The 20482-nt window shown below is 43.9% G+C and overlaps 1 protein-coding gene across 1 annotated transcript in view; it reads right to left on the minus strand.

Moving 5' to 3' along the window:
- The window catches only part of LOC145352178 (cytosolic phospholipase A2 zeta-like), a 92040-nt gene that overhangs the window by 62367 nt on the left and 9191 nt on the right, over positions 1–20482 (minus strand). Inside the window, exons 4-8 of the mRNA XM_080201908.1 lie at positions 15833–15969; positions 13728–13850; positions 12558–12598; positions 6772–6814; positions 2806–2872 (exon numbers count right to left, since the gene is read on the minus strand). Of these exons, the coding sequence (XP_080058034.1) occupies positions 2806–2872; positions 6772–6814; positions 12558–12598; positions 13728–13850; positions 15833–15969 (411 nt within the window). The remainder of the gene's footprint in view (positions 1–2805; positions 2873–6771; positions 6815–12557; positions 12599–13727; positions 13851–15832; positions 15970–20482) is intronic.

Below are 20482 nucleotides of genomic sequence, written 5' to 3' on the forward strand. Positions count from 1 at the left end.
CTAGTTGCCACATTCCAGCACCTAACCAGCACGTCTTTCAGACTGTGGGAGGAAACCGGAGTACCCGGAGGAAATCCACCCAGACATGGGGAGAATGTGCGAACTCCACACAGACAGTGATCCAAGCCAGGAATTGAACCCAGGTCCCTGGTGTTGTGAGGCAATGGTGCTAACCACTGTGGCACCATGCATATGACTAGTCCTGGATTATCCTAAAGCAATACTTCTCAAATTTTCCTCCACATGACCCCATTTTAATCCTCCAAAGTTTGGAAGGTTTTGGGAAGTAAGGGTTGTGGGAATTGGCCACAGATTCTGAGTGGGGCTGAAGTAGGCTCAAAGATCTGTCAAAGGTCAAAGGCCACAGCTATCAATAGAAAAATGCAGCTGTTAGCATTGAGCCCATGCCCCATGGCCGCCTTGCAGCTTATGACCCCAAAATCTTGTCATATGATGCAGACAGGCACTTACCAAGGTTCAGAACTATGTGCTAAGGGATACACTGAAGCTTGGCACAGCTACCACAAAGGTCAACATCTAATGCCATCTGATCATACTACACTGGACTAGATGAAATCTATGTAAAACTCATGGGACTGTATGCACCAGAGAATGTTTGCCATGAAATGTAAATGTAATCTATAGTCTTAAGTGTAGTAAAGGCATCTCAGAGTACCACATTCAGTAATGGAAGAAACTGATCTCTTCTGCACTTTATGTATTGACAAATTTGAACTCTTATGGTATGTATCTTTACAAATTTTATGAATAATGTCTATTTTTAGAAAAAAAAATCCTACGCCTCTCTTTTCCTCCTGGGCCACTGGGTCACCTTTCTAGTATCTCTCCATGTGGTTTGGTATCAGATTTTGTTTGATAACACTCCTGTGAAGTACTATGCTAAAGCCAGCATCTAAAAGCAACTTGGTGTAGAGAAGCCACAGTAGGCTCCTCGGTACATTGGTACATTTGAATTGAGAGCTATTTTCAATTGTTGCAGCCTGAAAAAAATTTGTGGCATAAGATTGAAGAGCCACAGTGACCTCGACAGGTCAGGCAGCATTGTCCATGTCCTGGTTTGAACTTGAGAGTTGTGGTGGCAGCGGTTGATATAATTCAGTGACAACTTCCTTGATGAACCTCCTCAAGCAGGAAATGTGTTCCATTTAGAGCTGATATGGATATAATCTCCTGTGCATTACCCTTCATCTTCTCCCCGCTGTCAGGGCTGCCCTGCTATCTGCAGTCTTCTACCCTTCATTATCCTCCTGGCTGCTCATCATTCTGTTCTTTATTACAACTGAAATTCACAACTCCTAGTAACAGAACAAACAATTCCACATACCCAAAGCTGTGCAATTAGCCTCCAAGAACTTCTGATCACATCACAACTAAAGCCATGTTGGAACTTAATGAAGGGTAACTACAAACGGAGAAAACCTGTAAATGACTACCAACCTCTGGTACAGGTCAGACAATTTGCATGTTGGCTACAGTTCTGGAAACTTCCAACAGTAATTACAAGAAAAATCTCAACCTTTATCCTTATGGAATCTTACACTTATCATTATGTGGATCCATTACAATCAATGAAAAAAAGGAACAGCAGACAATTTGTCTCCCCAGCTTTGAATTATACTTAGAGAAACATTTGTTATACGCGAGGGGATGATAATAGCTACCATCCATCTCCTTGGGTGAACGTTTGGACCCGGGACACACAAACTGACCATCAACCTGAAACTAACTCATCAATGGGCACTGCCAGATGTCCTAAACTCCTTTGGAAAGTTTTAATGTTACATTTCTGGCTTCCCACTCCCAGGGCAGTCTTTGTTAACATCCAGCCTGTCAACACCAAAGCCTGACTTGTCTAAACCTCCTCAAAGCCTCCGGATCATTCCTGCTGTCACCTATGGAGTCTCTGTACACCAGTCTCAACTTGTTGCAATTCAGCAACTTCTACTTTCAGATATTACCTCTAACAAGAAGGAACATTCACTGATCTCTATGATATTCTGAACTCTTGATATTTTCATAAATTGATATTTCTAACTTTATTTTTGGTTTTAAGTTATCCCTAATTGTAAAGTTATTTTTCCTCTATCTCCTTGTGTGTACCAATGTGATTGTGAGAGGGGCTGCCCTCTAAGTTTGAATGTCTGAATAAACTACTTCTTAAGGATTAACCAGATGGTAGGTTGGCACAGTGGTTAACACTGCTGCCCCACAGCGCCAGGGACCTAGGTTCAATTCCGGCCTCAGGTCACTGTCTGTGTGGAGTTTGCACATTCTCCCCGTGTCTGTGGAGTTTCCTCTGGGTACTTTGGTTTCCTCCCACAGGCCAAAGATGTGCGTGTTAGGTTGATTGGCCGTGCTAAATTGCCTCTTAGTGTCAGAGGGATTAGCAGGGTAAATATGTGAGATTAAGAGGTTAGGGCTGGGGTGGGATTGTTGTTGGTGCAGGCCTGATGGGCTGAATAGCCTCCTTCTGAACTGTAGCGATTCTATGAATCTATAAAGAGAATTTTATAATGAGTCACGTTAAAATTGACTTCACAAACACACCACACTTATTTCAAAAATTAGATCAGGGACAAACAGCGAGAAAAATAAAGGAATTCAATCTGCATCCCCTCTCTTCCCCTGTACATAACAGTAATCATTGTCAAATAATTGTTTTCATTGTCTGCTTAATTTACTGTGGGTCTTATCAATAAATGCTTGCTTATTGTTGTGAACAGTGACATATAAACCTGAGGGAAAGAACACAATTGTATAAGTCTCTTGCAATACAGCACTTGCCTGGTTCCATCACGTGGAGATTGTTGACCTTCTTCACCTTGGCTTCCATACATGTGCAAGGTTGAGCCTAGTCAATGGAGAAACAGAAAAGAGATTAGCTCAGTATCAAGCTTACCAGGAGATGGGAACTGCACAGGCATTGGATTACAGGTACTGAGTTATCAATTAGATTATCCAGTTCATTTCAGTTCATTCTTGTCGTTTTGCCTCTATTAATGTCAGGAATCATTATCATTTTTATTGTCCACCTGAAATGCATGCAGATACATGGAAAGGTTAACCAATACACAGTAAACCATTCAATCCGAATTACGGTTTCTGATTTGATTTGATTTATTGTCACATGTATTAACATACAGTGAAAAGTATTGTTTCTTCTGCGCTACACAGACAAAACATGCCGTTCATAGAGAAGGAAACGAGAGAGTGCAGAATGTAGTGTAATAGTCATAACTAGGGTGTAGAGAAAGATCAATTTAATGCAAGGTAAGTCCATTCAAAAGTCTGTCAGCAGTAGGGAAGAAGCTGTTCTTGTGTCAGTTGGTACATGACCTCAGACTTTTGTATCTTTTTCCCCAAAGGAAGATGGTGGAAGGGAGAATGCCTGGGGTGAGTGGGGTCCTTAATTATGTTGGCTGCTTTGCCGAGGCAGGAGAAGTGTAGACAGAGTCAATAGATGGGAGGTTGATTTGCATGACGGATTGTGCTACATTCACAACCTTTTGTAATTCCTTGTGGTCTTGGGCAGAGCAGGAGACATACCAAGCTGTGATACAGCCAGGAAGAATGCTTTCTATGGTGCATCTGTAAAAGTTGTGACAGTCATAGCTGACATACCAAATTTCCTTAGTTTTCTGAGAAAGCAGAGGCATGGGTGAGCTTTCTTAATGATAGTGTTGGCAAAGGGGAACCAGGACAGGTTGTTGGTGATTTGGACACCTACAAATGTACAGCTCTCAACCCTTTCTATTTCGTCCCCATTGATGTAGACAGCGCATGTTCTCCTTTGTGTTTCCTGAAGTTGATGACAATCTCTTTTGTTGACATTGAGGGAGAGATTAGTGTTGCCGTGCCAACTCACTAGACACTCTGTCTTGTTATTGTCTGAGATCCGACCCACAACGGTGGTGTCGTCAGCAAACTCGAAAATCGAATTGGAGGAGAATTTGCTCACACAGTCATAGGTGTATAATGAGTATAGTAGGGGGCTGAGAACACAGCCTTGTAGAGCACCGGTGTTGAGGATGATTGTGGAGGAGGTGTTGTTGCCTATTCTTACTGATTGTAGTCTGAGAGTTAGTAAGTTCAGGATCCAGTCGCAGAGAGAGGTGCCAAGGCCCAGGCCACAGAGTTTGGAGATGAGTTTTGCGGGAATAATAGCGTTGAAGGCTGAGCTGCAGTCAATAAATAGGAGTTTGACATAGGTGTCCTTGTTATTTAGGTGCTCCAGGGTTGAGTGTAAGGACGGCAAAATGGCGTCTGCTGTCGACATGATGCAGCGGTAGACAAACTGTAGTGGACCCAGGTAGTCCAGGAGTCTGGAATTGATACGTGCCATTTCAAAGCACTTCATAATAGTGGGCGTCAGAGCCACTGACCGATACTCATTAAGGCATGTCGTTTGGTTTTTCTTTGGTACCGGGATGATGTTCATCTTCTTGAAGCAGATAGGGACCTGAGATTGTTGTAAAGAGAAGTTGACGATATCTGTGAATACCCCCGCCAGCTGGATGTGAGTGCACAACCGGGTACCCCATCCGGGCCAGTCGCTTTCGTGGGTTGACCTTCAAGAAAACTGTCTAACATCTGCAATGGTAACCCAGATACAGGTTCATTCAGGGCTTCCAGGATGGAGGGCATGTTCTTGCTGACCTCTTGCTCAAAATGGGCATAGAATGCATTGAACTCATCAGGGAGGGGTATGTTGGAGCCGGTGATTTTACATGTCTTCATCCTGTAGCCTGTTATGTCTTGCCATAGCTGCCTGGTTTGGTGTAGCTAGCCTGGGACTCTAGCTTGGTCTGGTACTGTCTTTTGGCATCTTTGATGGACCTCCTTAGAACCAACAATTCCCGCCCCCCCCCCCAACCCACCCACCCACAATGATAGGCTACATTAAATTTGCTACAAGTATTCTTTTGGCTGGAGAGGGGGTGAGGGGGATGTGAAGGACAATTGCAAAGTGAAACAATGGAACAAAAAGATCTTAAGAAACAAAGTGGACCTTGGAAGGTGATAGTCAGTTCACAGCTGCAAAAAGATTTTGTGGAAAGTCAAAGCTGAGATGCTCAAGTTTTAAATGGAAGTGTTTAATTTTCAACCATCTTCAGCTGCTTCATCAATGAACTTCCTTTCATCATGAGGTGAGAAATGGGGGTATTCCCTGATGATTGCACAATGTTCAGCACCATATGCGACTCCACAGATACTGAAGCAATCCATGTGCTACGCTGGTACCGGTCAATGACACCTTCAACTATAGGATGTTTAACCATTGCCCCTTGACATTCAATGGCATTACCATCACTGAATCTCCCACTATCGACATCCCTAGGCAATACCATTGACCAGAAACTGGACTAGCCATATAAACACTTCGGCTATAAGAGCAGGTCTGATGCTAGGAATCCCGTGACAGGTAACTCTCCTCCTGACGCCCCAAGGCCTGTCCAACATCTACAAGACACAAGTCAGGAGAGTATTGGAATACACTCTACTTATCTAGATAAGTGCAGTTCCAACAATACTCTAGAGATTTGACACCAAATACCACAAAGCAGCCCACTTCATTAGCACCCCATCCAAAAACATTCACTCTCTCCACCAACAATGCAGCAGTGTGTACCACCTACAAGGTGCAGTGCATAAATTCACCAAGGTTCATTAGACAGCACATTCCAAACCCATGACTGTTACCATCGAGGAGAACAACAGCAGCAGATACCTAGGAACACCACTACCTGCAAGTTCTCCTCCAAGCCTCACACTACTCTGATTTGGAAATCTCGCTCTCCTTGGGTCGAAATCCTGGAACTCCATCCCTAACAGCAGTTCAAGAAGACAGCTCCCTACCACTTGCTCAAGGGCAATTAGGCATGGACATCAAATGCTGGACTAGCCGGTGACGCCCACATCCCATGAAAGAATTTTTAAAAATATATGCAAAGGTGCACTAATCTCCACATTAATCTTACCATGATTGGTACAGATATTACTCCTTCCCCAAACTAGCCATTTTTCTACTATCATAAATATAGGCTGCCTGGTGTTCTGCAAAACACCAGAACTGGAACTACCCTTAGATGTTGTAATCCTACGTACAGAACAAGGATGGCAGGTTTTAGCCTGGTCATTGGTTGGAGTGTTACAAATGCCATTAGTACATCTCAATTAGGGAGATAAGAGCAAAACCATTTTGCATACCTGGACCACATCATTAGTATATCTTGAGATGTACATGCATATGTAAATACACACATCTGGGGGTGGGCAAAAAGGGAATGGACTAATCTCAGGCATTTATTATAATCTCTAACTCCTATTACTTTAGTAAGAACACCACCATTTCAGTGTGGGGCGGCATGGTGATACAGAGGTTAGTACTGCTGCCTCACAACATCGGGGACCCGGGTGCAATTCCGGCCTCGGGTCACTGTCTGTGTGGAGTTTGAGCATTCTCCCCATGTCTGCGTGGGTTTCCTCCGGGTATTCTGGTTTCCTCCCACAGTCCAAAGATGAGCAGGTTAGGTTGATTGGCCATGCTAAATTGCCCTTTAGTATCGGGGGATTAACAGGTAAATATGTGGGGTTATGGGAATGGGGTCTGGGTGGGATTGTGGTCGGTGCAGACTTGGTGGGCCGAATGGCCTCCTTCTGTACTGTAGGGATTCTAGGATTTCCAACAAGTGAACAAATATGTACTGATCTGAACTATATCAAACAATTTACAGATAAAGCACAACTCACCACAAGCACGCCATTAGTGAGGATCTCAGCGGGAGGATCTTTACTGCAAAAGACAAAAAAAGAAACAAGTTGATATTGTTATGGTGATGAATGAATGTTGGTTGATTAAGGACCAATAATGGAAGATCCATGACTGAGATTTTCTGAACTGGACTATTAACCCATAAATACCAAAGTTCCTTCACTATAACATCATTGAACAACACTGAGTGAAGTCAACCTAAGAAAAATGAAACAATAAAAAGATGGGGAGAAATAGAATCATAGAAATAAATCACTGAAATTCTAATATGCTCCACCCTCTAGTTAGTTTTCGAGATCCTGTAGTTGGCCTATTATCTCTGAGCTGTGCATGGTAACTAGAGGCAGAAGTCGAGGTACAGAAGAGTTGGAGATTGATCTCATAAGGGACAAAGGAGGGGTGAGATTGGGTGCAAAATTGATTAACTTTCCACAGTACCTTTGATACAAATCCAGGAGTTGCAATACCTGCCCTATAACCTCCATCCGGAGCCCCAAACACATTTTCCAGGCGAAAGAGCAATTCACGCGTGTTTCTTTGAATTGAGTATACTGTTAAATATAGTTTTAACACAGCTGCTCACAATGGGGTCTCCTCTACAATGGGGAAAGCAAAAGATTGGGTGTTACTTTGTGTAACAACTAGTATGAGTCACCCATGCTGTTGGTCGTCTGTCATTATAATTGTCCAACCCACATGCACTCCAACAATGGCTGCGAACATTATTCCATTGAAGCTTAAAGAACAGCACATAATCTTTCAATCTGATACTTTACAGCCTTCTGAACTCAACACAGAGTTCAACGTTTTTAGACCAAAGTCCTTGTCTCTATTTTGTTGGTGATGATTCCAGTATTTCCATTTACACCATTTATAGATCTATCATTTGTTTCTTTACTTGTCCCTCTTGTTTCACACAAGCATCCCTTGTGTCATTCAATCTCTCCTCCTTTTCAGCATATCATTTCTTTCCGCAGTACTTGTTCAAAATCTGCTACATCTCTTAACATTTTCAGTTCTAATAAAAAATAATTTTCCTGAAACATTTAGGGGCGATAAGTGAAGTGAAGAACTGGCTTCACGCCCGAGAAGGCCAGAAGGCCAGTTTTAATTCTCATTTTAATAATCATATTGAGTCCCAGACACAATTGGGCTCACTTGCCTTAACCGCCTCGCCAGTGGAGATCCTCAGCGGCGAGAATCACGTATGGTCCCCAGCAACAGGGACCAGGCTTGATGGCCTCGCTGGGGGGCGCTGGAGGCCACTGAGACTCCCTGGGTGGTTGAAGGTGTCATGACTTCAATCAGGCCATTGAGGTTGGCCTACTGGAATATGAACTCCCTGATTAAGGAGTCAATTGATGCGCCAATCAAAGAGTCTTTTCCTTGTATTTAACCAGGAGTATCAGTTCCTCTGGCACTCCCAAAGATAGGCTGCTAACTGATAGTGCTTTGTGTACTGCTGTTGGAATTGCAATAAAGGGATTCTGGAGAAGGGACTTCTGCCTCCAAAGACTTAATATGGGGGGCAAGGGCTATCAGGATGGTGATCCTGTTTACTTCAGTTCCGTTAGTTCCCAAGGTCTATATACTCAGTCATTGATGCTGAGGACGGCTACTCCCACTTCTGTTATCAGGTCTTGTGTCCATATTAGAAATCAAGGCCAGTGATCTAGTGGCTTTTGTGGAATCTGATCTGAGCATCAGCTAGCAGGTTACCAATGGTTTGATATCAATTGGTGACAATATTGACATCACTTTCCATTACTCTGTTGATAATTGAAAGAAGGTTGATAACTGGTTTGGTGTGAACAAAGAACAGTACAGCACAGGAAACAGGCCTTTCAGCCCTACAAGCCCATGCCGCCCATTTTAACACACTCAGTGAGTGCCTTATTTGAGTCTTATGTCGCTCGTTGACGTTTTTGTCTACTTGTGGAACTCCACAATAAAGGGGGATTTATTTAGGGAATTGTATGTACACCAGATTAAGGGAGATCCAATTAGGGGACAATTTATTGACCCCAATCAGTATAAAAAGCACATTTTTGGGATGTGGGAGGAAACTGGTGTAGCCGGAGAAAACCCACACAAGCACGGGGAGAATGTGCAAACTCCCACAGACATTGATCCAAGCCGGAGATCCGACCCGGGTCCCTGTAACTGCACAGCAGACAGTGATAGTCACTGAGCTGATGTGTTGCCCGTCAATTGGTCCAGAGTGAGCGTACACTAACGGACGTGAAGCACTAGGCAACTCTCGAAGCAACATCCAAGAGCAGCCCTTGCACAACCCACCGCGTGTGTGCATCTTGTTGGCCAATAAGGTAGACCGAATCGCCTGTAGATGTAAAAGGAGACATCAATGAACATAAATAGACATACAACAGGCTATACAGGCAATGAAGCGTATAGATAGGCTGGACAGTGGGAAACTTTTTCCCAGGTCGGAGACGACAATCACAAGGGGTCACGGGCTCAAGGTGAGAGGGGCGAGGTATAACTCAGGTGTCAGAGGGACATTTTTTACACAGAGGGTGGTGGGGGCCTGGAATGCACTGCCAAGTACGGTGGTGGAGGCAGACACGCTAGGGATGTTTAAGACTTACCATATAAGTTCATACGGCCTCCTGGCAGGCTGTGAGCCCTACGGTCTGACAAGTGACAAGCTTGTCTTGAAGTGTAGGTAATCTATCACCTGTCGTTGAAGATCGCAAGAGCTCCAATGTAAGTGACAAGGTGAGCCTTGAAATTCGTTGGACGACTGATAGGAATCTATTAATTCCCAGGAACGTCATGAGGCTCTCGATCTTCAACTAGAACATTTGTTTGTATCCCTCCATTTTCAGTCTGCTCATGTGACTATCCAGGTAAGTCTTAAACAACCGTAGAGTGTCTGCCTCCACCACCCTACTTGGCAGTGCATTCCAGGCCCCCACCACCCTCTGTGTAAAAAATGTCCCTCTGACATCTGAGTTATACCTCGCCCCTCTCACCTGGAGCTCGTGACCCCTTGTGATTGTCGCCTCCGACCTGGGAAAAAGCTTCCCACTGTCCAGCCTATCTATACCCTTCATAATTTTGTATACCTCTATCAGATCTCCCCTCATTCTCCGTCTTTCCAGGGAGAACAACCCCAGTTTGCCCAATCTCTCCTCATAGCTAAGACCCTCCATATCAGGCAACATCCTGATAAACCTCCTCTGCACTCTCTCTAAAGCCTCCACATCCTTCCGGTAGTGCAGTGACCAGAACTGGACGCAGTACTCCAAGTGTGGCCTAACCAACATTCTATACAGCTGCAACATCAGACTCCAGCTTTTATACTCTATACCCCTTCCTATAAAGGCAAGCATACCATATGCCTTCTTTACCACCTTCTCCACCTGTGCTGCTACCTTCAAGGAATTGTGGACTTGTGTTTCTATACTCTTGACGGTCCTACCATTTATTGTATAACTTCCCCAACATTAGTTCTTCCAAAATTCATCACCTCGCATTTACCTGGATTAAATTCCATCTGCCATTCCTCCGCCCAATTTTCCAGCCTATCTATATCCTGCTGTATTGTCCAACAATGTTCATCGCTATCAGCAAGTCCAGCCATCTTCGTGTCATCCGCAAACTTGCTGATCACACCAGTTACTCCTTCCAAATCATTTATATGTATCACAAATAGCAGGGGTCCCAGTACAGAGCCCTGCTGAACACCACTGGTCACAGATCTCCAGCTGGAAAAAGACCCTTTCACTGCTACCCTCTGTCTCCTGTGACCAAGCCAGTTTTCAACCCATCTAGCCACCTCTCCTTGTAGCCCACGAGCCTTAACTTTTTTTTAACCAACCTGCCATGAGGGACTTTGTCAAACGCCTCACTGAAATCCATATGGATGACATCCATGGCCCATCCTTCGTCAACCGTTTTTGTCACCTCCTCAAAATACTCCACCAAATTTGTAAGGCACGACCTCCCTCTTACAAAACCATGCTGTCTGTCACTAATGAGATTGTTCTGTTCTAAATGCACATACATCCTATCTCTAAGAATTGTCTCCAACAACTTGTCTACCACGAACGTCAAGTTCACCGGCCTATAATTACCCGGGTTATCCCTGCTCCCCTTTTCAAATAACGGTACCACATTCACTATCCTCCAATCCTCAGGGACCTTACCTGTGTCTAATGAAGAGACAAAGATTTCCGTCAGAGGCCCAGCAATTTCATGTCTTGTCTCCCTGAGCAGTCTAGGATAAATGCCATCAGGCCCCGGGGATTTGTCAGTTTTAACGTTCCCTAAAAAACCTAACACTTTCTCCCTTGTAATGGAGATTTTCTCCAACAGGTCAACAAGTCCCTCTCCTTTGTGAATACTGGCGTAAAGTATTCATTTAGGATCTCCCCTATTCCCTTGGGCTCTAAGCACAATTCCCCTCCTTTGTCCCTGAGAGGTCCAATATTTTCTCTAACAGCTCTCTTGTTCCTAACATATGAATAAAATGCCTTTGGATTCTCCTTAATCCTGTCTGCCAAGAACATTTCGTGACCTCTTTTCGCCCTTCTAACTCCCCGTATGAGTTCTTTCCTACTTTCTTTGTATTCCTCCAGAGCTTTGTCCGTTTTCAGTTGCCTGGACCTAACGTACACCTCTCTTTTCTTTTTGATCAAGTCCTCAATATCCCTGGTTATCCACGGCTCTCGAATCCTGCCTTTCCGATCCTTCCTTTTTACAGACACATGTCTGTCCTACAGCCTTATCAGATGTCCCTTGAAAGACTCCCACATGCCAGATGTGGACTTGCCCTCAAACAACCTCTCCCAATCAATGGCCACCAATTCCTGCCTATAGTTATAGCTACAGCTAGCCTTCCCCCAGTTTAGCACCCTACCCTTAGGGCAACACTCATCCTTTTCCATTACTATCCTAAAGTAAACAGAATTGTGGTCACTATTTGCCACATGTTCCCATACTGGAACCTTGACAACCTGACCGGGCTCATTTCCCAGAACTAGGTCCAGTATAGCCCCCTCTCTAGTCGGGCTAACTACATACTGTTCCAAAGAACCCTCCTGTATGCATTTTACAAATTCCACCCCGTCCAGACCCCCAGCTCTAAGTACTTTTCAGTCCACGCCAGGGAAATGAAAGTCTCCCACTACAACAACCCTATTTTTTCTGCACCTATCCAGAACCTCCTTACATATCTGTTCCACGCTTCCCGCGGGCTGTTGTGCAGCCTGTAGTATACCCCCAGCATAGTGATTGCACTCTTCTTGTTCCCAAGCTCCACCCACAGCAACTCATTACATGACCCCTCTAAATTGTCCATCCTCTGCACCGCTGTAATGTGCTCCCTAACCAATATCGCTACTCCCCCACCTCTTTTAGCCCCTTTTCTGCCTCACCTAAAACACTTGTACCCCGGAATATTCAGCTGCCAGTCCTGTCCTTCTTTTAACCAAGTCTCTGTCATCGCTCCTCCACTCAACTTGCTCAAGGGAACAATGTGCTTTATCCTTTTTTTGTGAAAAATATATACTTGGGCAATTTCTCCAACAAACATGTTGCTGACATCTATACATAGACCCACTAGCATACAGGTCTTCAACTAGTCCATAAGTTACTCAGCCGCTTCGTAAATATTAGATGGATGGACATTGGTATCTACGACAAATGGATTTAAAAACAAACAGTTTTAAAAATGCCTGATAAAATGGAATGAATTTGTCCTATCAAGTCCCCAAATTGCCATCATTTCAATGCTCACCATTTTTCCAAATAAAACTCCACTTCCAGTTGCTCATCATCCTGAAAGAAACAGGTTAAATGTAATGAGAATCCATTTATTATTATTTTTGCTGTCCAATCCTGCATTGAGCTTAAAAGCAATCAGATTGTATTTTAGTTTATATTCCTTTAAAAAATATCATTGCAACAGAAACTGCATGGCAGCCTCTATGTCGAGCACATGGGTTTAAAATCTGAAATGGGAGGAGGCCAATTAGCCTCTCAAGCCTGCTCTGTTTCAATCATATTATGGCTGATCCCTGCCCCAATTCCATAGACCCATCTTTGCCCTATGTCCCTTAAAGCTTTGATTAATGAACATCTATCCATTTCATTTTTAAAATTAACAATTTGTCTATCATCAATTGCCACTTGCAGAAGAGAATTCCAAATTTTTACTGCCCTTTTCCCAATTTCACTCCTCAAAGGTCAGGCTCTAATTTTTAGACTATATAATCTAGCCAGAGATGCCCCAGCCAACGGAAATAGTTACAAAAATAGAAGATGCTGGAAAGACTCAGCAGAATCAGTGTTAACATCTTGCATCTAAGATGAGATCACCTGTACTGGAAAAGAGCTAGAAATGTGTTGAATTTTACACTGTTGTAAAATTAAAGAGTGGAACAGCTGGTAGAGCAAAAGGTCAGGAGAAGGTTAAAGGTCAGGAGAGATTAAATTACAAAGATATCATGAAACACAAGGCAAAGAGAGCAGCAGTAATAACACTATTAAAGACTAAATAGGTTTTAATAATGGCATAAAGGTCAGCACTATCTGAAAGCAAAAACATGAAAAGAAGTTACAGTCAGAAGGAGGGGGTATCAAAACGGTGGGCAGAGTTCATGGTCCGAAGTTGTTCAACTCAACATTAAGTCCATAAGACTGTAATGTGCCTAATTGAAAGGTGAGGTACCATTTGGCTGCACTAAAACACTATTACTCAGAGTATTTTCAGAGTCTGATGTAGCTAGTTACATCGGCAAATCTTATGTCATAGCACAGTCCTATGAACTGAGTTCCCCTTCTACAAACACAATCTCTACTGGGTTGTTGTTGTACATCTTTAAACATTCAGGGCCTACACTACTTACGTATATAGAAAAGGAACGCCCTGCCCATTGGTTTGATCAAGGCAAAATGTATGCCTCACCTTCAGGTTTATGGTAGTCTTTAAATTGCGTCCAGGTTCAATTTTTCCAATGTCGATGGCTACTGTCGACAGATGTGTTGTCCCTTTCACGTTGACGTCATAGAGGGAGAGCTCCAGCACATTCTGAATAGGGTTTAAAAAAAGAACCTCTCAAATAGAGCAGAAAACATGCCACAATGAATCATTGCAAAATATGAGGAGAGGATTAGACAAATTACATCAGTTATTGGGGAAACACTGGCTGTTTCCCCTCAGCTGTGAACAAATAAGCAAAATTGTAAAATGCAAGATGTCACATTACTGGAGAAACATAGAAAATAGGAGTAGGCCATTCAGCCCATTGAGCCTAGTCTACCATTCAATCTAATCGTGGCTAATCCTCCAACTCAATGTCAAATTCCCACTGTATCCCCATACTCCTTGAGTGACTCAAAATCTATCGATTTATTTCTTAAATACGTTCAGTGACTTCTGTGGTAGGGAATTCCACAGGTTCATCATCCACTATGTGTCGAAGCTTTTCCTCATCTCCGTCCTAACTAGCCGAGCTCATATCCTGAGACCGTGACCCCTCATTTTACACTCTCCAGCCAGAGGGATCAACATATCTCCATCCAGTCTGTTCAACCCTGTCAAATTTTATATATTTCTATGAGAACTCTCCCATTTTTCTAAACTCCAGTGAATACAGGCCTAGTTGACCCAATCTCTCCTCATACGACAATCCTCCCATCACAGCAGCCATTCTGGTGAACTTTCTCTGCACTGCCTCTATGGTAAGTATGTCTTTTCTTAGGAAAGGAGACCAAAACAGTACATTACACTGCAGTGTGGTCTCACCAAGGCCCTGTACAGCTGCAATGAGACATCCTTGCTCCTCTACCCAAATTCTCTTGCAATGAAGGCCAATATACCATTTGTCTGTGCCTGCAAGCTTGCTTTCAGTGACTGATATATAAGGACACCCAGGTCCCTTTGTACATCAACATTTCCCAATTTATCACCACTTAAATAATACTCTGCCATTCTGTTTTTCCTACCAAGGTGAATAGCTTCACCTTTATCCACATATCCAGGTGAATCTGCCATATATTTGCCCACTCAATTTGTCTGAATCATCTTGGAGCCTTTTTACTTGCTCCTCACCAATCACAATTCCATGTAGCTTAGAGTCATCAGCTGGGGCGTTGGTTTAGCTCAGTTGACTGGATAGCTGATTTGTGATGTACAGCGACGTCAACAGCGTGGGTTCAATTCTAAAGTTATTCATAAAGGTCTCATCTTCTCAACTTTGCCCCTTGCCTGAGGTGTAGTGATCCACAAAGGGAAGAGCAGCCTATGGTCATCTGGGACCATGGTGACTTTAGTCTTCAGTAAACTTGGAAATATTATGTTTGATTCCCTCATCCAAATTATTGAGGTAAATTGTGAACAGCTGGGGCCCACATTCTGATTCCTGCATGCAACCACTTCACTAAATGCAAAAGACTAACTTTGTGCTGCACCAAATACAAAGACAGAAAAACTTTTTTATTCAAAAATAAATGAACTATCCTGTTAATATCAATCCCTTTTAAGAGAGCAGCTCCAGAAGCTTAATGTCAGATATTTGTGGGGTCAGTTTGACCATGAACTACGCCCTGTGCCTTGTGGAAATCTGGATGCAGTTGCTCTTTACATTCATTTCCATATAATTTAAATGAGTGCATCTTCTTTCAGATGTGAAACTAACAAGACAGCTGTTTTAAAGACTGAATGTGTTAAAAATTGAAACACTGTACCATACAGTCTGAACTCACTGTACAATACAGCAAGTGACTTTAAAATTACTGCATAGAATTGAACGTCCAGGATTGTTTCCTGACAAAACCCTGATGTAATTTCACGTTTGGACCTCCCCTCCTCTTCCCTGGCACCAAAGGTCCTGACTTCCCGGCTTCAAGCTGGCCAATCGATCTCACGGGTAGGATTCCCTCCCAAGAACAGACCTGTCCACTGCCAATTAAATGGCAGTCGGAGTGTGAGGGTGTGTTGGGTGTCGACTCTCGGGATGGCCATCCTCAAAATTCTACCCACCGTCAATTGCCTTCTTCTCTCAGACTTACCTTCACCATACTCTGGATCCTGTAATTGAAGGTTTCATCCCACTCTGGATTGTTGCTATTGGAAATGATTTTCGTTTTGTAATCAATTGCAGATGCCGTCGGGAGATGTAAAGAAACGTAACAATCTGCTTTCCCAACTGTGAACGGTCAGAAACATGAAACAGTCAGAAGCTACGTCAATACGTACACAGGAATCTTTTCGTATGGTGGTATAAGGCAGGCAGTCCTGCTCTCTGCTATCCTTACATATGGAAACAGAATTCAGAACTATTGCAAATATCAAGAATCTGCATTTATCACTCTGGTACCTCAAAAAAATCCTTGCATTTAAGGAGTTCTTGTTGCCATGAGGACACAATCTTATTTATCATTTCCAGAGATACATAAATCGGAGTGCCCCATCACGCTGGTAGGACAATGGTGGCATTTATCACCAGTGGCATTTCACAGAATCAGACAGTACAGGAGGTCAACCTAGCCCATTTACTTTGAGATTCTGAATCAAATTATTGATGGAAACTAAGGACAGTACTGATCCCAATACCAAACCCCATGACACTATTCGCTTTACCTGACTGTACACCCTCCCTGCTATACTTACATTGAAGTGGCATTATTTAAGGCTTTGCCTCTCTTTCTGGGTATGGGTAATTTGAGCCACCAATAATATGGAACTCCCAAACTACTGAGTTAGAAGAAGCCAGACTGATACGGGAAATGAAACACAGAAAAGAAATACACGCAAGGAAATAGTGCACAGATGGACGGCAAAGTCTAGTTTGTCTGTGACGGCCACGGATCTGAACAATTTCTCTCTACAGATTCCTGACACATTCAAGCCAGCAGCTGGTGAGCATTAAGAAGATTTGTTTTATTTCTGTTCTCAGGATGTGGCTGATGCTCGTGAGGCTTCATTTATTGTCTACCCCAAGTTGCCCTAAAAAGGACTAATATGGCCTTCTCCATGAACTCCTGCTGTCTAGTGGTAAGAGCGCTCACTATGGTGTTAGGTGGAGAATTCTAGGTTACTGATCCACAAAGGATGAGAGAATAACAATTTCTATTTATATTGTGCCTTTTACTGTGTCAAATGCCACAAGGAAACAAATAGATTGACATAAGGTCATGAAAGGAGATTCTGGGATAGCTGACCACACACTTGGTTTTTAGGAGGAGGGAGGGCAGCACGGAATTGAGGACAGAATTCCTGAGCTTACAGTTGAGGCAGGTGAAGACATGGTTGCCAGTGATTATAATCAGGAATGTGAGAGCTTTCAAAACCGGAAGCGGGCAAGGATCTGAGGGAGTTGTTGGATGTTTACAGAGGAAAGTAAGGGTGAGGCCAAAGAGAGATTTTTAAAAAAAGGCTGAGAAATGGTAAAAGTGCTGGTGGACTGGGGACATTATACAGTACAGCAAGCACTGGGGTGAAGGGTGAATGAGACTTGGTGAGAGTTAGGAAACTGGTAACTCTATTTCAGAACTAGAATTTATAGAGGGTATAAGGTTGGACGCTGTCAAAGAAGCATTAAAATAGACAAATCTATAGGTTAACAAAGGTTTGGAAGAGGATTTCAGCTGTAGATGTGCTAAGGTAGGGGTGAAGACGGGTGATGTTACAGCAGATGCAAGGTCTTGGTGATCGAGAGCCTGAACGATCGGAGGTTCACCGTTGATTATTATAGCTGGTATAGCTGACTTTCTACTCAATAGTAATGCCAAGGTGACGCAGTTATAATTAGAATCCCTACAGTGCAGAAGAGGCCATTTGGCCCATTGTGACTGCCCCAACTCTCTGACAGAGCATCTTACCATGGCCCTATCCCTGCAACCTCAGATTTTTACCCCTCTAATTCCCCTAACCTACACATATTTTGGACACTAAGGGGCAATTTGAATTGGCCAATCAACCTTAGCTGACTGTGGGAGGAAATCGGAGCATCTGGAGGAAACCCATGCTGATATGGGGTCAGTCATCCGAAGTGGGAGTTGAACCCAGATTCCCTGGCGCTGTGGGGCAGAAACACTAACCACTGTGCCACCCGTGGTAGGACACAATGTGGGTTGAGCTCCAAGGGGAGATGGCTAAACTTTTCTTGCTGGAGATTATCATTCCTTGGCCTTCTAGATTCCAAAATACTGCCTGCATCCTGCTGCTGGTGAGACTGTTTCATTGTCAGAGGAATTTCGGCACAACTGGACGGTGGCAGGAAGAAAAATATCACACTGGTGTATTAAGAAACACCCTGGCCTGAATTTTCAAGATAACAAGCACTTAATACGCATCATCCAGAGAGTGAAGGTTGGTTGGTAGCAGGCAGGGTTTTCGTCCAAGTGCAGGCAGCCCTCACCTTGGACAGAACATTAGCCAACAGCCCTCCAGCCTATCCAGGCACAATGCTGCAGTGACTGTAAGAGGTACGACAAAAACCTGAGGTCACGTACCAACTGACTCAAGAACAGCTTTTCCCTGCTGTTGTGGACTTACCTTCCATTAAGTTGATCTCTCTCTACACCCTAGCTATGACTGTAACACTACATTCTGCACTCTCTCGTTTCCTTCTCTATGAACGTATGCTTTGTCTGCATAGTGTGCAACAAACAATACTTTTCGCTGTATGTTAATACATGTGACAATAATAAATCAAATCAAATCAAAATACTGCAGCGCCATGCCTGAGACTGTCCTGGGAGCCATCGTGCTGGTAAGAACCAGGGGCCCAGTGGAGGGGGAAGATAGGAAATTTCCTGTGAAGAGGGTGGGGTTTATGAGTGGGGCTATCTCACTGTGGGGAGATGGAGGTCTCCAGTCTGGGAGGAGGGCGCCCTAGTCTAAAGCAACCTCCCAATAGAGGTCCCTGTCCTCCTCCTTGCCAGTGATCAAGGGTGAGAGCTTTATCAGTTTCTTACACCCAGTCATCAAGTGCCCACCCACCTGCTAAAAATCCAGACTGGGCGAGAAAAAGCCTTTGAGTGGCCTCTAGGCCTTAACTGGGGCAGAGACAGGCTTCCTGTCCAAAGCCCTGTCTACCTCACTGTAAAGTCACATTGGGTCAGGGCAGGTGAGACCTCAGAGGGAAATCCGTCCATGCTATTTTCCACCCTCTTTCCCCTGGTCTCAGAACCTGCTGGAGAGAGGCGAGCGAGCATAAAAGTCTGGCCCCCAATTTATCTGGAAATTGTTGAGGCACAGTAGAGGGAACTTCACTGGTGAGGAGGAAGGGGTTGAGGAAAACAATGTTTTCTAACTTTGCTCAGATCCATTTCTGCCTTTCAGTACTCAGAAGTTAAATGAAAGTGACAGAGTTGGACCTTGAACAAACTGGAAGAGAAATATATTTGTGCACACTAGATTAAGGAGAATGAAATCAGTCTGTTGCAGTGTGCGAGTTAGGCAGATTGGCCGTGATAAATTGTCTCTTAGCATCAGGGGAACTAGCTAGGGTAAATGTATGAGGTTATGGGGATAGGGCCTGGGTGGGATTGTGGTCAATGCAGACTCAACAGGACAAATGGCCTGCTTTTGCACTGTATGATTCTATGATCACTCAAGAAGTCTGTGTACCATCTCCTGGAAGGCAGACTTTCCTGCTATAGCTTGAGTAAAGGTCAAGTTAAAACATGAAGTCTCTCTCTGGTTGATCAGTGGGGGTGAAGTTTGAGAATAGCTGGTTAGCTATTTTTCATTTCCTACAGTGGCCAAGCCTTCCCAGGGTGACAAGTTCTAATAAAGAACAGACCAGTATTGTTTGATTCCAAAGAGACTGGTTGAATGCAGAGATTCAAGGCTATTTGCGCGTTTCTCAACCAGAAACCCTGGATGAAAAGGGATATCAACCGCTTGCTAAAGTCCAGGTCTGAGGTGTTCGAGTCATGTGAACCTAACCTATACAAGCAAGCCAGATTTAGAATCATAGAAGACCTACAGCACAGAAGAAGGCCATTCAGCTCCCATCACGTCTGTACTGACCAAAATCTCACCCAGGCCCTATTCCCGTAGTCCTGCACATTTACCCTGCTAATCTCCCTAACACTACATCTTCAACCTCTCTTTACACCAATCTGATAAGCCTATCTGCTTCAAGAAGACAACCATCATCCTGGTACCAAAGAAAAGCCAGGCAACGTGCCTTAATGACTATTGTCCGGTGGCTCTGACATCCATCATTATGAAGTGCTTTGAAATGTTAGTCATGGCACATACCAATTCCTGCCTCCCAGACTGCCTGGATCGACTACAGTTCACCTATCACCGCTGCAGGTCCACAGCAGACGCCATCTCTGGCCCTACACACAACCCTGGAACACCTAGATAACAAAGACACCTGCGTCAGACTCCTATTCATAGACCAAACCTCAGCCTTTAACACCATTATTGCTACTAGACTTATCTTCAAACTTCATAGCTTAGGGTTCAGCTCCTCCCACTGCAACTGGATCCAAGACTTCCTAACCCACAGACCACAATCAGTTAAGGGTAGACAACAACACCTCCTACATGATCATCCTCAGCACTGGTGCTCCGTGAAGCTGTGGCCTCAGCTCCTTACTATTGTCCTTACACACCTTTGACTGCATGGCCAAATTCCCCAACAATTCAATTTTCAAGTTTGCTGATGACACGCTGTAGTGGGTTGGATCTCAAACAAT

This window comes from Carcharhinus amblyrhynchos, chromosome 14 (genome assembly GCF_965287045.1).
Source record: "Carcharhinus amblyrhynchos chromosome 14, sCarAmb.v2.hapA, whole genome shotgun sequence".
Taxonomy (NCBI): domain Eukaryota; kingdom Metazoa; phylum Chordata; class Chondrichthyes; order Carcharhiniformes; family Carcharhinidae; genus Carcharhinus; species Carcharhinus amblyrhynchos.